Genomic DNA, 21,502 nt, shown 5'->3' on the forward strand with positions numbered 1-21,502 from the left:
GGGTTTAACAGAATGGAGGGGAAGGGGGGGGGGGGGTGGTGCAATACGGGGGTCACACAGGAGGAGAACTGTGAGGGAGGGGTCGCTTTTTTCATTCTCTCTGGGCTCTAGGAAAGAAAGGAAGGAAGCCAGAGCGGAGCCCGAACCAAAGTGTGGAGAGATGGTCGGCGGGGGGAGGGACTGGAGCGAGAGCGCTGCTCATTGGTAGGCTGTGGCTCTCTCTCTCTGGATGGATTGATTTAGCACGGGTCGAATTACACCATTTGCCGTGCATTAGTTTGTTTTTCTCTCAGCCAGGAGAAGTTGGTTCACTACGACGCGCACAATACATATTTTCCTGGGGGATTACAGCCACACAAAAGGATACAAAATAAGCAATTCAGATGAGGTGAGTTTCTCGCCGCTACGTGGATTTACTTTGTTGCGCCGCATTACGCAGTGAAAGTCGAGGGGGGAAACTAGAGAGAAGTCTTTGCTGGGATACTAAATATTTCCTTTGACCCCGTCTCTATGTCGCTCTGCAAAACCGATGGTCGCAGGACAGAAATAGTTCGAGCCCCGACTATTTTTACTCATGCTTTGATGCGATTTACTGTTCATTCATTCCTTTCGCGACCGACACCGTTTATCTGTCCTGCTCTGCTCCGAAGCGGTTTTTCCAGCGCTCCTAAAGCGTGTAACGGAGGGTAAACCACATCTTAAAGTCACCTCTTTATTTGTTGGACAGCTTCTCAGAAATCTTTGTTACATTGTGTTCTTTGAGTTGCACGCATCAAACTGGTGAAGCGGAAAGTGCTAGAGGGATAAACAAGCACAGAAATAAGCTTTGTGTACATTTGTTTCTCTTGTATTCCGGCGGATATGTGCGATATCATGCTCTCCATCAGTCCACACGCCCTCTATTATCTTTAATCAGCGTTAAATCAATGAATGGACATGAAGTCAGAGCGCGCCGTATCGTGAGGATAGCGCGTCGTTAATGTTTATGTCTTTTCCCTCTGGTTTCCAAAGTTAATGGTGGTGGAAGGGGGCTGGTGTATCGGTGTAAGAGGGAGGGAGGGGGGGGGGGGCTTGTGTGGGGGGGGGCTTGTGTGGTCGTGGCACCGTCTTTGAAGATCAGTCATCAGAGCGCAGGGGCCCGGGGACGGAGACAGAGCAGCCAGTCAAAATGCTCGTTTGTGGCGAGCGGAGCTGAAATCTGTGCGCAACTGGATCAAAAAAGAGAAAAGTGGGGTCCGCGTGGAGCTTAAAATGACAGGAATATTCCATGCTGGGTGTTTTCTCTTAAATGGATTACCAAAGGAGTATGACATTCAGTCGGAGTGCCCCACTCACGAGTGAATTCGGACACGCAAGGTAGGTGTCCTCGATGGTTTTCAATTGTTGACATAGTGAATTTTATTTCGTGGACACACTCGGTGCTGCAGCTTTTATTAAGACGGGCATTTGGATTTAAAAAGGGACACACCTCCACTGTGTTCTGCGACCCGGAGAGCTACTTTGTGAACATAATATATACAAGGGAACCAAGTGCTTGGATTTCAAAGTAAAAATATTCCAATTTTAAAAACAGATGTTCGCATATATTATGATTCATGGAGAGTAAAATCAGAGCCAGGCCAGTGTTGGTCTTTAACAGATCTCTCACGCAGAGAAGTGTCCGTATTTTCCTACAATTGCAGTCATACTACCTCACCTCTTCTGTTGTGTATTGCTCCTAGTTGAGTTAATGATTCAAAAGGCATACATTTATAAAAAATAAAGTGTTTTCTGACATTTCGACTTCATGAAAATCAACTTAAAGGAGTAAAGGACGTGATTGTACGGAGCATGCTGGCCAATATTCAACAATAAAAGACGAGTAGGACGTTCGGTTTGACTTGAAGGTTGTTTACTGCTGTCTCGCGGATGCCTTTTAATCTATTTAATGTATTCCCAATTTCATTATGGTATTATATTGGATAATAAATTGGAGAAGCGCTCGTCGTAACCCTTTTATTGGGAGGCAGAGCAGCGCGAGAGCCCAGCCCTGCACCCGCAGGGTGCCGTGGAGGCAGTTAAGCGCAGCCCCATCACAGTTGTCACTCCACCGCTGTCCCCCGCGTCTTTGTTGTCTTTTGTATGAGTCCTACATGTGGAGTAAAGGGCTCTGAAAAGATTCACCACGGATAAACCTTGAATGCCTTTACGCCCCAGTCCGCACAATGCTCGCATTAGAGCCAGGGCTGCTGCATGGATTGTGTGCGCAAAAGGAGCAGAAGATCCCCAAGCAAAAAAAACTTGAAAAATGACCACCGACTGAAGGGAGAGAAACAGAAGAATAATGAGTTAAAGACCGAGATAATTAGACTGGTTCATTGGATTCATAAGGAGGCATTTCAGTGGGAGTAGAGTAGTTTTAGGAATTGTTCTGCTGTGTCTCATTATTTAAGGAAATGTGGCCGAATGAAGTAAATGAGCAAAGGGAGATGGAGCATTTGGGCTTCATCTAAAGTAGTCTGCTGTGCTAAATTAATTCTTGCAAAAAAAGTGCACAGTCAAATTTAATTGAAGTTGAAATGTATTCATGCTATTCTCGCATACCACGGCAGTCCCTTTACAGATGTAAAAACAGAGCAGATCTCTGTAAAGCCCACAGATGTGTACATTTCCATTAAACTCTGGAGCGTCAGAGAGAGGAGAACCTCAGCTTAGTTACTGGAACCTACAAACGTGATACTGGCAGGAGCACCACACTCCGGCCAGGTCGAACAGCCGAACCAGCCGAGGGTTAGTTGGCAGCACAGCTGGCTGCGCCTCACTTCACCTCACCGGCCGCGGGGTCAGAACCCAGCGACCAGAACGATCCCCGTTAACCCCCGCTACAGCCGGCTGTAACCCCGGAACAACCGCCATTGAACCATGCATTGATCAGTGTTAACCCTTTCCGCCGTGTGCCTTATCGTCGCCCTAAACTGCTGCTTTGGAACCGGATTGTTCGATGCTAAATTGGTTTGAGAGATACAAGTTTGACCCTGTGCGCAGCATTTGGAGTCAGTATGTTTTTTATAGTTTGCTTTGTCCCCCCCAGAACCCCCTTTTAGGAGCCCCAGAACAGCTCTCCCGAATGTAGGTCCACTGACCGGGGGTGGGGCTCTATTGTGTTGACTTTCCCAAAAGCCCCCTTTGTTTCCTGGTCACACCTGCAGCTCAGCCCCTTTTGTGCACTACTATAGCAGAACTACTGCTGAGAACAGCCTTTCTCCTGTTTCACTCTGCCTCTATCCAAGGTGGAGAAGAAAGGGAGGGAAGCAGGGTTTAGGGTGGCACAGCCCTCTCCTTCTGCCAAGTCTCTGAAGCAACAAGTCCGACCAAGCCCCTCAGAAGTGATCCTTAGGCAAATAGCACGCGATTAGGGCCAGTGGTTATTATTGAAGTAGGAAAAAGGAGTAGTAATCATTTCTGGGCCCGTGTGGCGGCTGCTCTAATCATCTGGCTGACTCACTCTCCTGTGTGGCTGCTTCTTGATTACTTTCTCAGAGCAGTTGAGAGTTGAGACGACCGGGTTATAGGACGCGTCCAGTTTTGGACGCTGCGTGCACAGATTTAGACAGATATACGCCAAGCGTGAAGAGTAAAAATGCCTGAAACGGAACTCCTGGGCTATCTGATTCCCTGTGGCGTTAGGTTTACAGATCAGTACGCCGCACGTTGACAAGCCTAGCAGCCTCGAGCACCAGCCATTGTTCTGCTGGGATTACATCCACCCATCGCACTCGCACACTATCTACGAAACCTCACGCACCACTGTTATTTGTCTCCCTTTTATTAGCCCCAATTCCTCCCAGTAGGACTTCCCTGCGAAATCACATCCATTCAGTGTTGCGGTGGGAGAGAGGTTATGGCTGACATGTGCCAGTGAAAGCACGGATAAAAGGAGAATGTGTTAATCCATCATTTAAAGCTTGGAACACTAAATCTTCAACTGTAACTACCAGAATTGGGCTACAGACCCACCATCAGTAGAAATAGCAATCCACCAGACCCCCTCCTCTTCTCCCCCTGCCCGTGTTTAACACCATGGGCCTGAGCCAACAACATCAGCAGGGAGAGTGCGTGGTTGTAGGACATTGAAAAGCCTGTAATAACAGAGGTAGAGAGAGGCAAGGCTAAATGGCACCGAGTTGCGTGACAAGCCCAGCATCTCTAGGCTTGTTGAGGCCCATATATGTGTGCATGCACACACACACACACTCGCACTGGAGGGCAGGAACCAGAGAGCGCAAAGGCATAGTCAATAGAAAACATGCTGGGCTCACTAGAGATTGAGAAGTAATTTTAGATCGCTGACCTCTGGATGTCTCCTGTTTCTGTTTTACATTAAAGTTTCGGAGGGAAGCCTTCGCCTCCACGGCGCGGCTGTTACCATGCAAGGAATCATGGGAGATGGGAGCTGAGCTTCTGCCTCTCGTTGGGGGTGTTTTTCTCCTGAATTTTTTAGAGAGGGAGAATGGCAGGGGGGGGGGGAAAAAGCGGTGTGTGCGTAAGAAGAGGGGATATAGAGCAGGACTCGAAACTCTGACAACCGAGGAAATGATTTACGCGTGAACACAGTTCGGAGTGGAGGCACAGCCTGCAGCTTGTATGATAGCACTATAGAATTGAAATGTGAAGCTTGGTTTGTTTACCTTTCATGGCTCCACTTTTTTTTCTATTATTATACATTTGGTATCTATTCCTGTCCCTGGCTTCTCCCAGGAATTTGTCAATTTATTGCTTTGGTTTTCATAGAGCACATTTCTTGGTGTGAGAGCGTCTGAACCTGGTCGTAAAAACAATAAGCGGCAATGCTTTTAAAGAACACCACAGTCTCTCTCTCTCTGCAGAGCAGTGTCATCATTTGTCATTGAGGTGAAGCTGCTGACAGTTGTCCTTCTGTAATGATGTGGGAGCCTGTGTGCATAGATCTGTAGATTGTTTGTGTCCAGAGATGCATTTGTATCTAGATGAGATGATCGTGACTGTGCCAGCATCATTGATGTTTTCAGTTATAGGGAGGTATAGGCCCGGATTCAATCTTTCTATTTCGTCAAAAAACCAAACCTGTAATTTAACTATTAAGTGGACTAATTGAGATGAAGTGTTTTCTTGTCTAGGCCTTGCATTACTTAGTCATAATGACATTGCTCTTTCAAAGGCCTCAGCATCCCACAGAGTGCTGAATAGCCATGATTACACATTGTTGATGACTGAAACACGCGGGTATTGCTCCGCTTCCATCTCCACCGCATTCATTCTTTTTAGTGACACATCATCGTACAGGAACTGTTCAGCCCAAAATTGGATCATTAATGCCTGGAAAACGCACTGTGCGCTTTGTATCAACATGTAGGCTCTAAGGCAGTGCAGCCAATGTGTGTATGAGCCCATGTAATCCACAAACACTGACAAAAGGCTGTCACGCCTTTAAACGCCTCACGTCACAGAGTTTTCTACTTGACGGCCGCGTGTGTTACAGTTCATTTAGTGACGTAAACTAAAAGTGTTTGGAAAGATTCAAATAAAACAAATATTTCCAGCCATTTACGAGATGAAAGTGACCAGATTGTGAGTTAAAAAGTTCTCACATGGCTACAGGGATATAGTCGAGTCCATAGACTGCCTTTTTCTGGCTGCGGATCTGCTGTGCTTCCTGTGTGGATCAATCAAAGCACTAATGGCTTGGCAGGCAAGGCCCACAGACAGCACTGGAGCAGGTGTGCTTTGGGGCTAATTGAAAAAGGAGTCAATACTGTGTGTGTGTGTGTGTCTGTGTGCGTGCACATACATCAGTCTTTGCATTACACCATTTGAAGGGGTGATAATGTATGTGCAGCCGCGTGTGTGTGTGTGTGTGTGTGTGTGTGTATATATCACAGTGGGCTCCCAGCTAATCCATCCCTCTGCCTGTGTGACGTCTGCCGGTAAATTGTTTATATCCGTTCAGGCTTTGCCTGCATGAATAATTTGTTTGCCTTATAAATATTTGAATGTACACCGATCATTAATATGCACAGACACAGTCTGTCTCTAAAGCACTCCTCCGTGCACTAACATACACACTAAACTCCTTCCACTCCCACAATAAATTATTACCAATGTAGTTGCTGCTGTATCATGTCTACAATCAGACGCAGTACAAACTAGTAACCATCAAAAAATACGACCGCGTCAAAACAACTGTATATGACTTGATCGTCCGAAAGACGAAGCTCAGTGAAGCCCTACACTGCAATAACGCTCGCCCGCCCCGAGGAAAGGCACGGGCAATAACAGTCAGAGCGCTAATAGAAGTCAGCTAAGGTCAGAGCAGAGGCTCCACTGGTGATGGTGATGAAGTTGCAATGTGCCGATTGGTGTTGAGCCTGGCCCAGGACAAACCAATGGGAGCACAGATGTACAGAGACAGCAGGCCCAACACATTTCTAACAGTGTGGACTTCCGCTGCATCCGACACACACGGAGACACCCCACCGGTCACTTGGCTGACCTTCCCATAGACGGCAGATGCAGCAGGGAGGAAGAGGGGAAACGCCAAGCTCTGCCGCTGAGAGCTCAGTCATCAATAAGCACGATAGGGCATTACGGAAGCCTTATGTTTGTATTTCACCAGCGTTTGGCGGGCATCGGCGAGAAAAGGGAGAAAAACGTTGCTGCGGAAATTCGTCCCCTTTTTCATTGTTTCACTCACAGAAGGTTAAACATGACATGTGTTCAGCAATAAAAGCATGCATTGTGTGTGTGTTCGCAGGTAACATCTCCACTAGAGTGAAACAGGAAGTGTCGTCTGTGAGCAGCCATGGGCCAGAGAGCTGTGCTTCTGCTCAGTGAGCTGCTGCTGCTGCTGCTGACAGCCTCACGCACTCTCCTCGCAGTCAGCTTCCCCGAGGACACCGTGCCCCTCGACGTCGTGGACGCACACTGTGAGTATACGCGCACGCAAACGAGCCCGGCGGTTACAATTACGGCGACGTCGCTGAAAAAGTCACCACGGATCCTCCACGGAAACGTACACTTTTTACTCACTCCAGTCACGCGCGGAACAAACGCCGGCAGCCTCCCTTTTCTAGCCGTGTCAGCAGTTCAGGCATGCGATATTCATAGTCATAAAATCAATCTGCTCCATGGTCAGCTGTAGCATGAAGTGGATTTCATTCTCATCTCCGTGATGTGCTGGGACAACAGAGAGATGTGCTGACACAGGCAGCCATTATCCAACGTGCAAACAAAACACAACGACACACAGATATAATTACACACAACATACCGTAGATCTTTACACCGTAATTGCAGCAGGATTTGTATAAAGCACACACACACACACACACACACAGCATATTTCATCCTAATCAGACCAGTACAGTTAAAAGTAGCAAGAGGTGTGTGTGTGTTTTGTTTTTTTCCCGTGCAAGAGTGTCAGCTTCTACCACGAGTTTCCCCGCTAACAGCGTGTGTGCGTGTGTGATGTCTTCACAGTTGCACGGCGGTACCCTGTGTTCAGAGGCAGGCCCTCTGGCAACGAGTCACAGCATCGCCTTGACTTTCAGCTGATGACCAAGATACAGGACACTCTGTTCATCGCTGGCAGGTAAACTCAACACACACACACATTATCTCTTTCACACATCCCCCACACCAATACACTCCGTCACTCCTTGGCAGGTAAACAGTGGCGTAAAGGGGGGAGGGGGGGGGGGAGCTCTTAGTGTTATTGGATCTGTTGCTTCTGGGCCTGCATCTGATGTATATGGCCGGTATTGATCGAGAAAGAGCGTCTATCGTGCCGGCCTCACGCTCCGTCAGGGATTTCTTGGCATCTTTACATGTCTTTTTTTGGTATTTATGGGCCATGAGAATAATCTGACCGCCAGCACTAATAGTGGAGCAGGAAATCAGCTCGACATCTCCAGTATAAAACTCCCACCTCTGGAGCCGCTGTAATCACCGCCACATGTATCTCTGTTTTCAGGTGGATCCTCCTTTTGCCAGTTTGGGGTAGTCAGATGTTTTCACTAAACGTGAAGCAAAATGTTGTTCTCTACGGGTTGATGGAATTGGATTCTCATTGTTTTATTACATTTTTTATAACCGACGTATCATCGGAACAATAAGTGGTCGTCGTGTAAAATGGAAGAGCGGAGAGGACAGCCAGGTTTTCACAAAAACAATTCACTGTGCATCAACACCCTGTTTGTTGTTCACATAATACAGACATTAGAATATGAATATTTTCAGGTTCTGACAGATATCTACCCGGAGAAATTGGTTTAAACTCATTTCCCAAGGACTTTATATTACTGCGAACCAAAAAGTAGAAGCAGCTAAAAGCATAGTTCCCAGTAAATGACATCATCTAATGACAAGTACCACGCATTGAAATATTCTCATAATGGCTAATAAGTAGAATAATTGGGGAAACAATGCAAATGAGTTGCTGATTATGCATAAGAGTCCCTCTAAGAATGTGAAAACAAGAAAAGACTAAACCACATAGATGTGTTGAAAATGGTATTTTGATGTCGAGACCTGAATTCATTCTTAATCCGAATTTTTACACTTTTATTAATATTCGAAAACGACACCGATAAAGCCCCAGATTTTGAATCTTTAAAACAGAAAACATTGAAAATGTGTTGCAGCGATGGTTGTGCTGTGTGACTGAGCCGTGTGTTTTGTCTGTCCACAGAGATCAGGTGTACCTGGTCAGTCTGAGAGAATCCTACAGGAATGAGATCATTCCTTACAGGGTAAGATTCTCTCAATCCACACACACACACACACACACACACACACACACACACACACACACACACACACACACACACACACACACACTAAAAGGGCTCTGGAGACAACACAGAGCCATTCATCACCAACTGGACAGGTTGTAAAATGAGAGAGTGGAAAAGGGAGGACAGTGAGTGTGTGTGTGTGTGAGTGTGTGCGCGAGCGTATGTGTGTTAGTGGTGTGCCGTGCTTGCGTCTAATGCTCCCATGTTGTTTTTCACAGAAGCTAACATGGCGATCGGGCCAATCTGACAGAGACACCTGTGCCGTCAAGGGAAAACACAGAGTACGTATCAAAGGGCCATTCCCAGACAGAGGGTTTGTGGGAAGCGGAGCTAGCTGCCTCTAAACACGCTGTGCCATGTTGTGTGTGTCCGCTTTTCAGGACGAGTGCCACAACTTCATCAAAGTGCTGGTTCCCAGAAACGACGACCTGGTGTTCATCTGCGGTACCAACGGCTTCAACCCCATGTGCCGATACTACAGGGTCAGTATCCGGGGGCAGGGCCTCGCATGCTCAGATGTGCACTTTCAGTCATTTGAGTTTTATCTTCTTATCTTCGGCCCAGTTTGACTTGTGTTTTTCTGTGTGGGTTTGTTCTCGCTGTGTCCCTTGACAAAAACATGTTTAAAGTTTCGGTTGATTGTTGTGTTCCCTTCAGCTGGATAACCTTGAGTTTGATGGAGAGGAGATCAATGGACTGGCACGATGCCCGTTTGACTCCAAGCAAACCAACGTTGCCCTTTTCGCTGGTACGGTTCAAACACACGCACGCACGCCTCTGCACATAGTTAGTCCTTCCAGAGAAGAACTAATGGGTTCCTACTCGCGCTCTCATTATCACCTCTGTGTCTTTGCCACAGTAAAACTCTGCCTGCAGCGATAACACCGTAGCCAATCAAGCCTTTTAAAAAGAAGAGAAACAACACAGCATTGACGAGCAGTGTATCCTACTTTCTGGTGACTGTACTCCTTGTTTTGTATCGCCTTTTTTTAGAGGGGAAGCTGTATTCGGCAACTGTAGCTGACTTCCAGGCCAGTGATGCTGTCATCTATCGCAGTATGGGTGATGGATCAGCCCTGAGGACCATCAAATACGACTCCAAATGGCTGAAAGGTAAGCCATTGCCTCTTCGTCACTCTCAATCTTTATTTTTTTCTCTCTCTCCTTCTCTTTCCCGGAGAAAACGCGTGTCCGCCTGACAGCCGTCTAAATGTCCATGGTGCCTTCGCATGGTGTCTGCATGTACGTGGCTGTCAGAGCTGTTTTTAGATCGATAGAGAGCTCTCCTGCCTTGCCAAGCTCCACGGGGATATGGCCCGTTCTCTCCCAGGAAATCTAGGTCACCCCCAGTCATCTACAGCCGTGTACAAATCCCTGAAATATTCAACATGCACAGTGGTGGTGACGGTGCAGAAATACACTTCAACTCTCTGCTTCTGTCTCTCCCTCAGAACCTCATTTCCTGCACGCAGCAGAGTATGGGAATTATGTGTACTTTTTCTACCGGGAGATTGCGGTCGAGCACAGCAATCTGGGCAAGGTAAGACAGCACACCTGCCGTTTATAATGCATTACATATTCCACACGGATACAGTATGCAGGCCTTTATCCACATAAAAAAAAAAAAAGGCTTACACCCCCCTCAGTGCGTGCGTTTCTGCCACAAATGGCCCCAGTGGTAATGGGGCCCATTCAGGCGATGACAGTGCATCGCAGTAGAGTACATGAGGAATTTCAACAGCCAGTGTTTGCTGGGAATGTTCTAGGAATGTAAAACCATGACACAGTGAGAGGATTTGTCTCCCGGAGATGTGCGCTCTGCGTCTGCCACTACCTACGACACGTGCAGAGGGCATTAGGAGGCTCCACGTTTGAGGCCAACTTCAGATTTTTACCATCCGTGCCTCGTCCTGAGCCGGTCTGGCCGAGCCGCAGGAAGCCGGCATCCTCCATCAACCACCAGCCACTAAATATTTCAACCCTACTCATGCTTGGGTGACACGTGGCCTCCGATGGAGGTTTGCGCTGGTGAATAATTAAAACCAACCGCTTCACACACTTCATTCATACTCTAAGCCTTGGTAATAAGTGCAATCAAACACACATTCACATGGCGCTGCATCGGGCCAGTCGAGGCCAATGGGATGTTCTATTTTTAGACGTTTGCTCCAGTCAGGGTGAAAAATCTCCGCACACAACGTTAAAGATGGGGGCGTGTGTTTGCTACAGGACGGAGATGTTTTATTCAGCATGTTGAAGTGTTTTTAGTGACCTTCGCTCAGCTGCCTTCCTCTTCCCCTCGCCTCTCTCTTAAACCCCTGCACCTCGCAGGTTGTGTATTCCCGGGTGGCCCGGATCTGTAAGAACGACGTCGGCGGGTCGCAGCGGGTGCTGGAGAAGCACTGGACGTCTTTCGTGAAGGCGAGGCTCAATTGCTCGGTGCCAGGGGAGTCCTTCTTCTACTTCGACGTGCTTCAGTCCATCACTGACATCATCAACATCAACGGAGAACCCTCGGTGGTGGGTGTGTTCACCACACAGATGAACAGGTGAGCCCCGGCTGCTGTTGGCTGTTCAGGCAAATACGAAATTCAGGAGTCATACGTGGATGTTACATTGATGTATGTCTTTCTCCTCAGTATCCCAGGGTCAGCAGTGTGTGCCTTCTCCATGGCCGACATAGAGGCGGTATTCATGGGACGGTTCAAAGAGCAGAAGACTCCCGACTCCGTGTGGACTCCATTTCCAGAGGAGAAGCTGCCCAGACCTCGGTACGGATTACACTTTTCTTCTCCAAAAGAGAATTTACAAATTCTAAACCTTCCGAAGCACACAGAGCCAAGACAGCAAAAACAAAAAGCAATGTTTAAAAATCAAAAAAGGATTTCAGGTTTTATACCTTGGCTTTTGACTCCGCAGCTTGTTTAACACCTGACATTTCTTTCCTATTTTCTAAACCCTTCTTTGTATGGGTTAAAGAGAATGACGTCACATCTTTTTCACTAGTAAGGGACCAAGTTATTAGCTTTGACCCAGCACACACATTCACCATCTGCTGATGATTAAATTATTAATTTGGCATAATTAGACGCGTTGCATATTTAACCTGTTTACAGTCAGCACGTATATTTGCAGCCCTGCCCTGTGTCCAAAACACAAAGTCCACGAAGCACCTCATTACCCCGGTAAATCATTCATGGAGGATAACCATGCATATGTATATTTTATGTTGCCAGCTGAGGCCTTTTTGTGATCCTAATAAGCACCTGCTCCTCTCCCCCCCCACCCTCTCGTTGCACTTTTCACCCATTTCAATACACGCTTTTATTACTCCCCGGTGTGTGATCGTATAGGCTGATCTTTGACCTTTGGCTCTCTCTTCGTGTGCACCCTTCATCCTAGACCCGGGAGCTGTGCGGGTCATGGTCCAGCTGCGTCCCTAAAGAGCTCCATCGAGTTCCCGGACGATACCCTGCAGTTCATCAAGTCCCACCCCCTCATGGACACAGCTGTGCCTTCTATTGGGGAAGAGCCTTGGTTCACCAAGACTCGCGTCAGGTATGGCAATACCTCCGTTCTGATACCTTTTTTAGGACCGTAGTTTTTAGGAACAAATTAATTTGTATGTTTTACCGCAATATGCAAAACTTCTCTCATTACATCAACGTTTAATGCTGTCCTATCACAAGAAACTCTCCCAAGAACTTTGCCCAAGTAAAATAGTATCAAATTAACAAAGCTATCTTATAATGTGATTAAGAATAAACAAACTAAATCTTGGCCAAGCAGACGTTCAACACTCAATGCCACAGACACCGTCAGAACAGCACTGAAAAAGTATTGAGGCTCGACACCCATTTGTGTCACACAAGGAGATATCAACGTTGACACGTCTCTTAATTTACTGTGTAAGAGCCGAAGTGATTCATTTCTTCAAAATGGACTCTCCTGTTTTGAATGGGATACCCCCCACTGTGAGTAACACACGCTCCTCTGCTGTGTGTGAAGGTACCGACTGACAGCGCTGGCTGTGGACAACGAAGCAGGACCTCACAAGAAGCACACAGTGGTGTTCATCGGGGCCGAGTCTGGGGTTGTCCTCAAGGTTTTGGCCAAGACCTCCGTGTTTCTGAATGACAGCCTGCTTCTGGAGGAGATAGATGTCTTCAACGGGGCCAAGTATGAATACACTCAATTTTCACCCTCGCTCTCTTTCTGCCTCTCTTCTCCATTTCTCTTCCCCTTCTGTCCGAGGAGTCAGCAACTCCTGAAGTGAAGCATCCTGGCACAGATGGCCGCGTCAGTCGGCTTTCTGTGCATGCACAGTAGGAGTCTGATGTCTTTTTTTGTGCTCATTTGTGGACGAGAGCACGCCCCACGTGGTGTGTTAGAGGTTAAACTGTGAGAGAAAGCTCATGCGACTCCTCCAGCTAACAAGTGATTAAATCTACTGAGACTGAAACAGTAGACAGACTTATCTGATAAACCTCTGATCGGGTTTCTCTCTTCCCGTCCCAGGTGCCTGTCTAACCATGAGGATGACAAGCGTGTCCTCTCGCTGCACGTGGACAAAGAGGCACACAGCCTGTATGTCGCCTTTTCAAGCTGTGTCATCCGAATTCCCCTGAGTCGCTGTGAAAGGCATTCGTCCTGCCACAAGTAAGTGGCGCGCTGATGCACACGTAGGGGGTTAAGATGCTCTCTGTACCGCCGGTCCTAGGTTTGTGACTTTATTGTTTTGTGTTTCAGTAAATGCCATAAAAGGGAATGATAACCGCTTCACCTTATGCCTTTTGGTTAATGTTCAGTCAGTCATAAATGATTATAGTGCACTTCCCAGAATGATTAAACCCGGTGTTCTGATGGTGTGTTTTTGTATGGCTCCAGGTCCTGCATTGCATCAAGGGATCCCTACTGTGGCTGGGTGCCTCATGGGGCCTGTGAGAGGATACAGCCTGGTGTTTTGTGAGTTCATGCCTCAGCCTATGATATAAAGTGCAAATATTATCGATGAGAAAATGAGATAAAGACTTATTGCAACTCTTTGATTCATCCATCCATCTCTTCTTTGCTCTCTTTTTAGGACTGGATATGAGCAAGACATTGAATTGGGAAACACTGCCCACCTGGGAGACTGCAATGGTACGAATCTCATCTCCATGCCATGCCGTCTATCCTAAGACACATGCCAACAAACACACACACACACACAGATACATGTAAACGGACACATACATGCACACAAACTCATCCCCACACACCATGAGCCTGCACACTCACACCAGTAACCACTCCAGTAACTTGCCCCTACATAAGTCTATGTGCAGTATTAACACAAACATTTGCATACAGTACATGGTCACCTGTAACTTATGCCACCTGTGAGGCAGAAACATGGACATGTACAAGTATGGGTCATGTTGAGCCGGTGCAAATGGTGGAGGTCTGAAGATTTCCGATGGCCAGAAAATGTGCCTTTGGTGATTTTACCGCAAAATGCCTTTTCCTTCATTTGTACCAACTAAACATGACCCCGGCTGAACCTCGGTATTGATCAGAACCAGAGGGCCTCCACTGACTCCAGTGAGAAAAGGACACTGCTAGCGGGTGCTTTATGTCTTTATTATTAAACCAAATAAACTGCACTCTTAGTGTCTCTTAGGAATTTACGTGTTTACTCCTGAATTCCTTTATACTGATTTCTTGTCCTTTTAATTCTTTTAGCGTTTTTGGGCACTACATCAGCGCCAGATTACAAATCATTTGGCGACCCTACCTCTGGTTAGTTTGATCTTTTACTCAAATGGTTTCTTTCCTTGAGTTCAGCATCTCCAACCCTGTCTTTCCAGCACTACCACCATTCATCTTTTCTCACCAAACACCTCCCAAATGCTAATCACCTGCTTCATTCTCATCGTCACAAACAACAGACTCATAGGCGACATCGGTGCTCTATCTCAGCACAGATTCAAGTCCTCCTTTTCACTCATCACTTCCTGTTCCTCCTCTCTCTTGCATGCCCACCCACCATTCGTTGGCATCCTTACTGTTGTGTACCGACTTGTCCTTGAACCGCTGTATCCCCTCCCTTTTCCCCTTCCAAATTGTCTAAACAAAAAAACAAAAAATGTGCTTTCATTGGTCTGTGAATGTGAACTATGATAAGGTATATTCCCTATTTTGTCAGACACTAACTAACCTTAAAAAATTCCGCAATGCCCATGCCTACTAACCGGGACAATAACAGTATGCTTTACCCACGTCTGCACAGTTTGTTAACAATTTGTTTGTCACCACAGACATGGAGTTTTCATCACCGCCAGTCACAGTCCACCCCAGTGGGCCCATAGACCCCCCCGTACTCATACCCACTCAGAGCCCCAGCTCTGGGCCTGGTCCAGAGCTCTACGGCTCAGACCTTGCGCTGCAGGATGACCCAGCCACCTCCCATCCTTTAGACTCTATCCCAGGGGGCCAAGAGGGTAAGGCCCGCAGGGAGGCAGCCAACATGCTGCAATGACTCGGATCTGATAGCTGCCAACAACTTTCACTAAGCCACACAAATGTGAATCTACACATAGCCTCACATAAGCAAACACACACATGCACACATTGCCAGCTATTTAGTGTTTCCGTTAGATAACATGGCAGATTCAAATTGAGTCTCTTTTTCAAAATCATTTTCATACATAATGTATTTTGGTATACACATTATATTTTTATGTTATTGTTGTTTTCTTTCTTTCACACCTCCTTATGTTCTTTTAACATATTTAATCCTAGTTTTCTAATCATTAAACCCTACACTCACTGTTCTCATAACGTTTTCTTTCAAATATTTTGTTTGGGTTCAGCTTGTGTCTCTGCCAGTATAGATTTATTTTAACTCTAGGGCTGCAGTCGAAAAGTCCAAAAATCTCTGTGGAAAATGTCATGGGGTCAAGGAAAGATCGCAAGGAGAATTCATGAGAAGTTGGGAAAAGACCACCGTGGTGCTTAGAGAATCCGACTACACTTTCACTAAGCTACGCAATTATGATGCGACAGCAGATGTCACTGACGTAGGTCTGCTATGACGAAACTACAACGGCAAAAACTAAAACATGACCCGCCGAAATCTATTATTATGCATACAGGCTATATAAGGAGCTTCTTTGGGCTGCTTCACTCGAGGTGTGTGAAAAATATTTAGCTTTTTAACAATATGAATAATCTAGCATAGGCCTAGCTTGTTTTTGTTTTTATTGAGAATGACAGTTTGCTGTATTTACTTTTCATTACATTTCGTATTCTTTTTTAAAATTGACTTATTTGTTACATGTTCGAAGTAAAAAAAAAATACATACCAAGTAAAACGAAAGGATTGTTCATTTATCAACATGAATCGCATTGGTTAATGAATGCAAGAAAATAATTGGTAAACCTGTGCAAGATAGGAATATCGTTTGTTTTCATGGATGGCCGAATGCTCACTTTAAATGTTCCTGCCGGAGGGAATTGTGGGACGGCATTATCTTCTTTTCCTTTGCTGAAGGAAAATCCAGAGTTTCCGATGCTAAAGGAGCTAAGAAAGAAAGCACATTTCTTTGGCATTTAGAGAATTTGAACAGCTCTTATCATGGCAGCCACATAGATACTTCTGTTTCATTTCACTCAGTTAGGAACCTTCCTAAGCAAAAAGGACTTTTCGACCGCACCCTAGCTCTAGAAACACTTTACCCCGGCTGGTAGATCATTGACTGGGCCTGCTTTGCAACAGCACTATTTTGGCCGCACGGTGGATGACTAACTCTTTTAATGTCTGTGGTTACTAACAAACTTCCAGTAGAGCAGCAGGAGCTGCTTCTCTTTACTCTGAACAACTTCCTGCTGGGTCTTGCTCTTGTACCAACAGATTGATTTGGCTCTTCATCACAGTGCACTCCTAACCCTTTGGTAGTGGTTAGACGCATGACAGAAAGCCACTAGTGGAACGTGGACCACGGCAACACTTTAAGTCTTCCCTTCTGAACTAACATAGCACTGCTTTCCATAGATGGTGAAATGGATGTGGGTACCTAACAGCTTCTGCCAATTTTCACCATATTTCTTCTTCATCTGGGCTTGAGATGAATAGGAATGTGTCAATAGTTATGGTTGACTGGATCCTTGTATGGGGGGAGGTATAAAATCAGAAACTCATGCATGGAGGTGTTCTCACACGCACATGTACGTTTCTGCTGTGAAACGGGGAAGGGTGCTTCACTTAGCACTTTGACTCTTTACACCAGGGGGTTAAACAATGCTTCGATGTTTTTTAGGAGTGTGGGATAACCAAGCAGGTGAGACCAACCAGATGGTCCACATGAACATCCTCATCACCTGCGTGTTTGCTGCGTTTCTCATGGGTGCCCTCCTGGCTGGTCTGATTGTTTTCTGCTACCGAGACTCATTCCTCCGTAAGCCAAGACGTGTCCACAAGGATGCAGAGTCTGCACCGTCCTGCTCCGACTCCACTGGAAGCTTTGTCAAGCTCAATGGCCTCTTTGACAGCCCTGTAAAGGTACAGCCATAAAACCAGCTTCAATGGTGTATCACATTTTGGTGAGATGAGTGATTAAACAAGATATGTGAAACTGTCTAATCTTACTCTTTTGATTTTGTATCGTCACATTCGTAGGAGTACCAAACCAACATTGATTCTCCGAAGATGTACACCAATCTGCTGAGCAACGGCAATGACCTGAATTCACCCAACGGAGACACCAAGACCATGATCTTGCGGGACGGCTGTCAGCCCCCTGAGCTGGCTGCCCTGCCTACACCTGAGTCCACCCCTGTGCTTCAGCAGAAAAGCCTGCAGCCCATCAATAACCAGTGGGAGAGGGCTCACACAAAGGCCAGCGGACCTTGTCAGGAGTCCAACTCATCAGCCAAGAGTCCTCAGTTCCTTCTTTCTTCTGCTGGTGCTCCTCCTAACTCCAACTCCAACCACCCTCACCTCGCCTTGGGACACTCCCACATCCCAAGTGCGGTTGTCCTGCCCAATGCCACACATGACCACTCTAACCTTGACAATGGAGATGATACACTGCCGCATTCGTCTGAAAGGAAGCCGAGGAACCCAGACTCTAAGGGAAGTAGGAGAGACCCGAAAAGGTCTGTGGATGCCAGAAATACCCTAAATGACCTTTTAAAACACCTTAATGACTCAGTGGCCAACCCCAAGGCCATTCTTCAAGAGGGATCGGGGCCTCGGCCAAGGCAACAGCTCACTCTGGAGCCCATGGAGGAACTGACTGAATTACCCCCCATGGTTCCCAGCCGTGAAGCTTCCCTGTACTCCCCCTCCTCCTCCCTGCCGAGGCACAGCCCCACCAAGAGGGTTGATGTACCCCTGCCCAGCACTCCCACAACGCCAACGGGCAGCCTGAGCATGGGGGGCACCCTGGAGAGGCAAAGAGGGGGGTATCAACTCCACCGGAGTGCCTCTCACAGGCACTCCTTATCCACCTCGCCAAATGGGGTAACCATGGGGGTGTCTGTGTCTCGCCAACACAGTATGAACAGAGGGGGTTACATGCCCCCAACACCCCCCTCCAGACTTGACTCCGAAGGCGGAGTGATGGGGGCGGGAATGCACTCAGCCCACCCATCTTCTGTTCCCCGACAGAGCTACAGTGGGTATGGCTCACTCCCTCGCACAGGGCTTCAACGAACCCCATCGCTAAAGCCAGATGTGCCCCCTAAACCCAATGGGTTTTCACCACAGACTCCACAGATGCGAGTGGTCAACAAGTACAGTTATTAAAAGAGCATGGACACTTCTGAGTGAGCGCTTGGCCTCGACTGTAAAGCTTTGAGCCCTGAGGGCTTGGGGGGAGGGGCTACAGATGGGGTAGGGCCTAGTGTGTGTTTGTGTATCGACTTGAGGTGTGTTCGCCCTTTAAATGATATGCACATTCACTCACGCTGAAAAAGGGAAAATCACACGTGGCCAAAGATACTCCTTGGGGCTTTTTTTGCTCCCTACATCTCCATCTCCCTCCCTTATCTGGGCTTGGGTGTCTCCCGTTCCAATATTAGGTACGAGGTTTAGGACACCAGCTGGGACCGCTACAGCGTCTGTGTGTGGAGTGCTGGGTTTAAAGCCGTGGAATACTTGAAGAATGGGTCTTATTTGTCACTGCCCTTGAGCACTGTCTTCCCACTAATGTGAACTGAACAAAGAGGAGCGGTAGGCCTTTGTTTGTAGGATGGCTGGGGGCAGCGGAGAGGGAAATCCAAAAATGATAAGTGTGTGTGTGTGTGTTTCAGATACGACCATGGACAGCTGAATCAAGCAGCAAGCGAACAGAGAAAAGGAGTGCAAATGAATGTGATTGTGTGTGTTGGTTGATTGGGAAGCAGGTTTGTGTACAGGCAGTACACTTATTAAGCCTTCACACTTGTTTATCAAGAGTGGCCACATGCCAGAGGATGCAACTTAAGACCTGTCTAAGACCTAAGTCACTGTCTCGTTTCAATAATAGCATCACACCGTTGGTCTTTTCTGACCCATCTGAACCGAGATTAACTCATATTTTTGTGTCATTCTATGGTGTTTTTGGTAATTAGGTTAAGATGAAGTGAAGTTTGTCATGCTGGGACAGGAAACTCTGTAACTCACTTGGACATTTGATTTAGTATTTGCTGCTATTGGTTTGAGACAGTGGCGTTTGTCCTGGATGCATTTCTTTCTCTACCAGACTGGGATAGCCCTTGATATGGGTGTGCACATCTGCTTGTTTGTGAGTGGGTGTGTGTGTGTGTGCATGTTATATTGCAGAGGCCAAGAAGTACAGTTTTCAGCAACCAAACACACTGTTAAATCTGATATATTGGAAACAATGCTTCTCTCCAGTACTGAAAACTCCCCTAACCTCCACTGCCCCTTTGTAGGAATTATACTGGTGGTTCAGGAGACTTCTTTCTTCATGTAGCAATGGTATTAAGAAAAAAACATACATTTCTCATCTCATTCTATAAATTAATTTTGAACAAAATGATTTGCCTTTATAATGTTTTACTGTGTTATTTAAAGATTTTACCATACGACACTAAAGCAACACCAATGGTTAAGCCCATGTATATGAATTCAACATGTCAGGGCACTTCTGTTCCGTTAATCTTGTGTGTCCCCTAATACGATAACACTAGAATTGTCCTTCGACATTAATGCTATTAAAAAGGTATATTAAACTGACCCTAGAACAATACATGGATGTAACACCTCTGTCATCTGCCGTGCTGGTTCTGCAGCCCGTGTTCCCTGTGCAGCTTCCCCGAGAGTGGCCAGTGTACAATCAACACAACAATTTACCAATGTGTCCAAATGAGTCATGCTGGGAATGACAAGATCCTGTATATACTTAAATACTACAAATGAGTATAAATATTTTTAGGCAAGTGAACCTGAATCTGTGCATTGTGTGCCTTATTCACAAAATGAGTTACGACAGTATATAATATTGGCAATGTCAATTAGTCCTCTGTATGTTATTGTCATACTATATCAACAATTTTTGTACTTAGCATTTTGAAAATCAGCAGGATGTGTTGGAAAAATCACAAACCGAAGTGATGCGGGAAAGAAATTGACTGACAGGCACTCCACTTGTGAATGCTAGTCTCACAAAAGGCCAGTGAAAACATTTATTTGCGGTATAAATCAATTATTTTCCTTTACTGCCGGTGTTGAAAAGAATGGTGTTAATCCACCACACAGAGGTGCCATGCAGTGAATGTATTTCCTTGACGATGGGATGTAGGGTGGTTAGATCTTGCTGCGTGGAGCAGTCGGCTCCACGCAGCACATCCTGCCCACAGCCAATGTATTAACACAGTGTTCACATGAACGCCATGGGCGGTGGTCACACAGAATCCGGAATCCCCCCCCAGGATATTGCAGTGACAGGAATTGTTTCCATTGGTCAGTAGTGCCGGATCATTTCTCTTGGGTACATTAGTTGGGGTGACATCTGCAATCCTATCCGAGGGTCAGTTGCCTGTTTAACCCGAAAGCCACATTTTGTTTACAAGTGATGATTGTATGTAAAGACTTTCTGCCCGTCATCTTACCAGTGTTCTGGGCTCTTTTCTACTCGACACATGCACACTCGACAACACGAACATACACACTCGACATACAACGCTCAACTGCCTTGTACGTTGCAATATGAACGGGGTCTTTCTGTTGCAATCTAAATTGAAGCCTTTATGTTCCAGTCTGAGCTCTGTGTCTGTGCAGAAGAACCGGATTTTGTCATGTCATTTTGATTTGAATACTGTGCAAACATGGTGATGCCAGGCCAGCTGTACATATGATCTCCAGAGTATTTCAGCGTGTAGATATGTTGTAAAGTTGTACTGTGAATGTGTAAATAATAATGATGGTCTTTGTTTCATGATATTTTTTGTTGATTTTTTTAACACGGCATGTATAGTTGAAATAAAACATTATGGCACAGAAAGAGTGGTCTTGGGGTTTTTTTTTTATGTCGACGACATGTAATTTAGCCTGGCTGGGTTTCATAAGTCGGCTCTTATGTTGTGTGTTTCTGGTGTGAGAGGGCATGACGGAGAGCTGCAAAGAGTTAATAGTCAGATGCTCGGTGTCCTTTGAACTCAGCCTAAGAGCCATGAGATGCATTCGGTACTTACAGCATAACTTG

The 21,502-nt window shown here is 46.4% G+C and overlaps 1 protein-coding gene across 4 annotated transcripts; it reads left to right on the forward strand.

Moving 5' to 3' along the window:
• Positions 1-296: 296 nt before the first annotated feature.
• sema6d (semaphorin 6D) lies at positions 297-21,288 on the forward strand. 4 transcript variants are annotated; one of them, XM_079292400.1, is made up of 20 exons: positions 297-388; positions 6,770-6,941; positions 7,495-7,606; positions 8,705-8,765; positions 9,029-9,091; positions 9,191-9,292; positions 9,468-9,558; positions 9,804-9,923; positions 10,262-10,350; positions 11,142-11,359; positions 11,450-11,581; positions 12,213-12,368; positions 12,819-12,989; positions 13,329-13,469; positions 13,698-13,775; positions 13,894-13,952; positions 14,535-14,591; positions 15,110-15,292; positions 17,111-17,352; positions 17,470-21,288. In XM_079292400.1, the coding sequence occupies exons 2-20, from the start codon at positions 6,818-6,820 to the stop codon at positions 18,598-18,600; spliced, it is 3,330 nt and encodes a 1,109-aa protein (XP_079148526.1). In that variant the 5' UTR covers positions 297-388; positions 6,770-6,817; the 3' UTR covers positions 18,601-21,288. The 4 variants fall into 4 exon arrangements, with proteins under 4 accessions (XP_079148526.1, XP_079148528.1, XP_079148529.1 ...); XM_079292401.1 differs by lacking the exon at positions 297-388 and adding an exon at positions 1,241-1,356; XM_079292402.1 differs by lacking the exon at positions 14,535-14,591.
• The last annotated feature ends 214 nt before the right edge of the window (positions 21,289-21,502 follow it).

This window comes from Melanostigma gelatinosum, assembly GCF_949748355.1.
Source record: "Melanostigma gelatinosum genome assembly, chromosome: 2".
NCBI lineage: Eukaryota > Metazoa > Chordata > Actinopteri > Perciformes > Zoarcidae > Melanostigma > Melanostigma gelatinosum.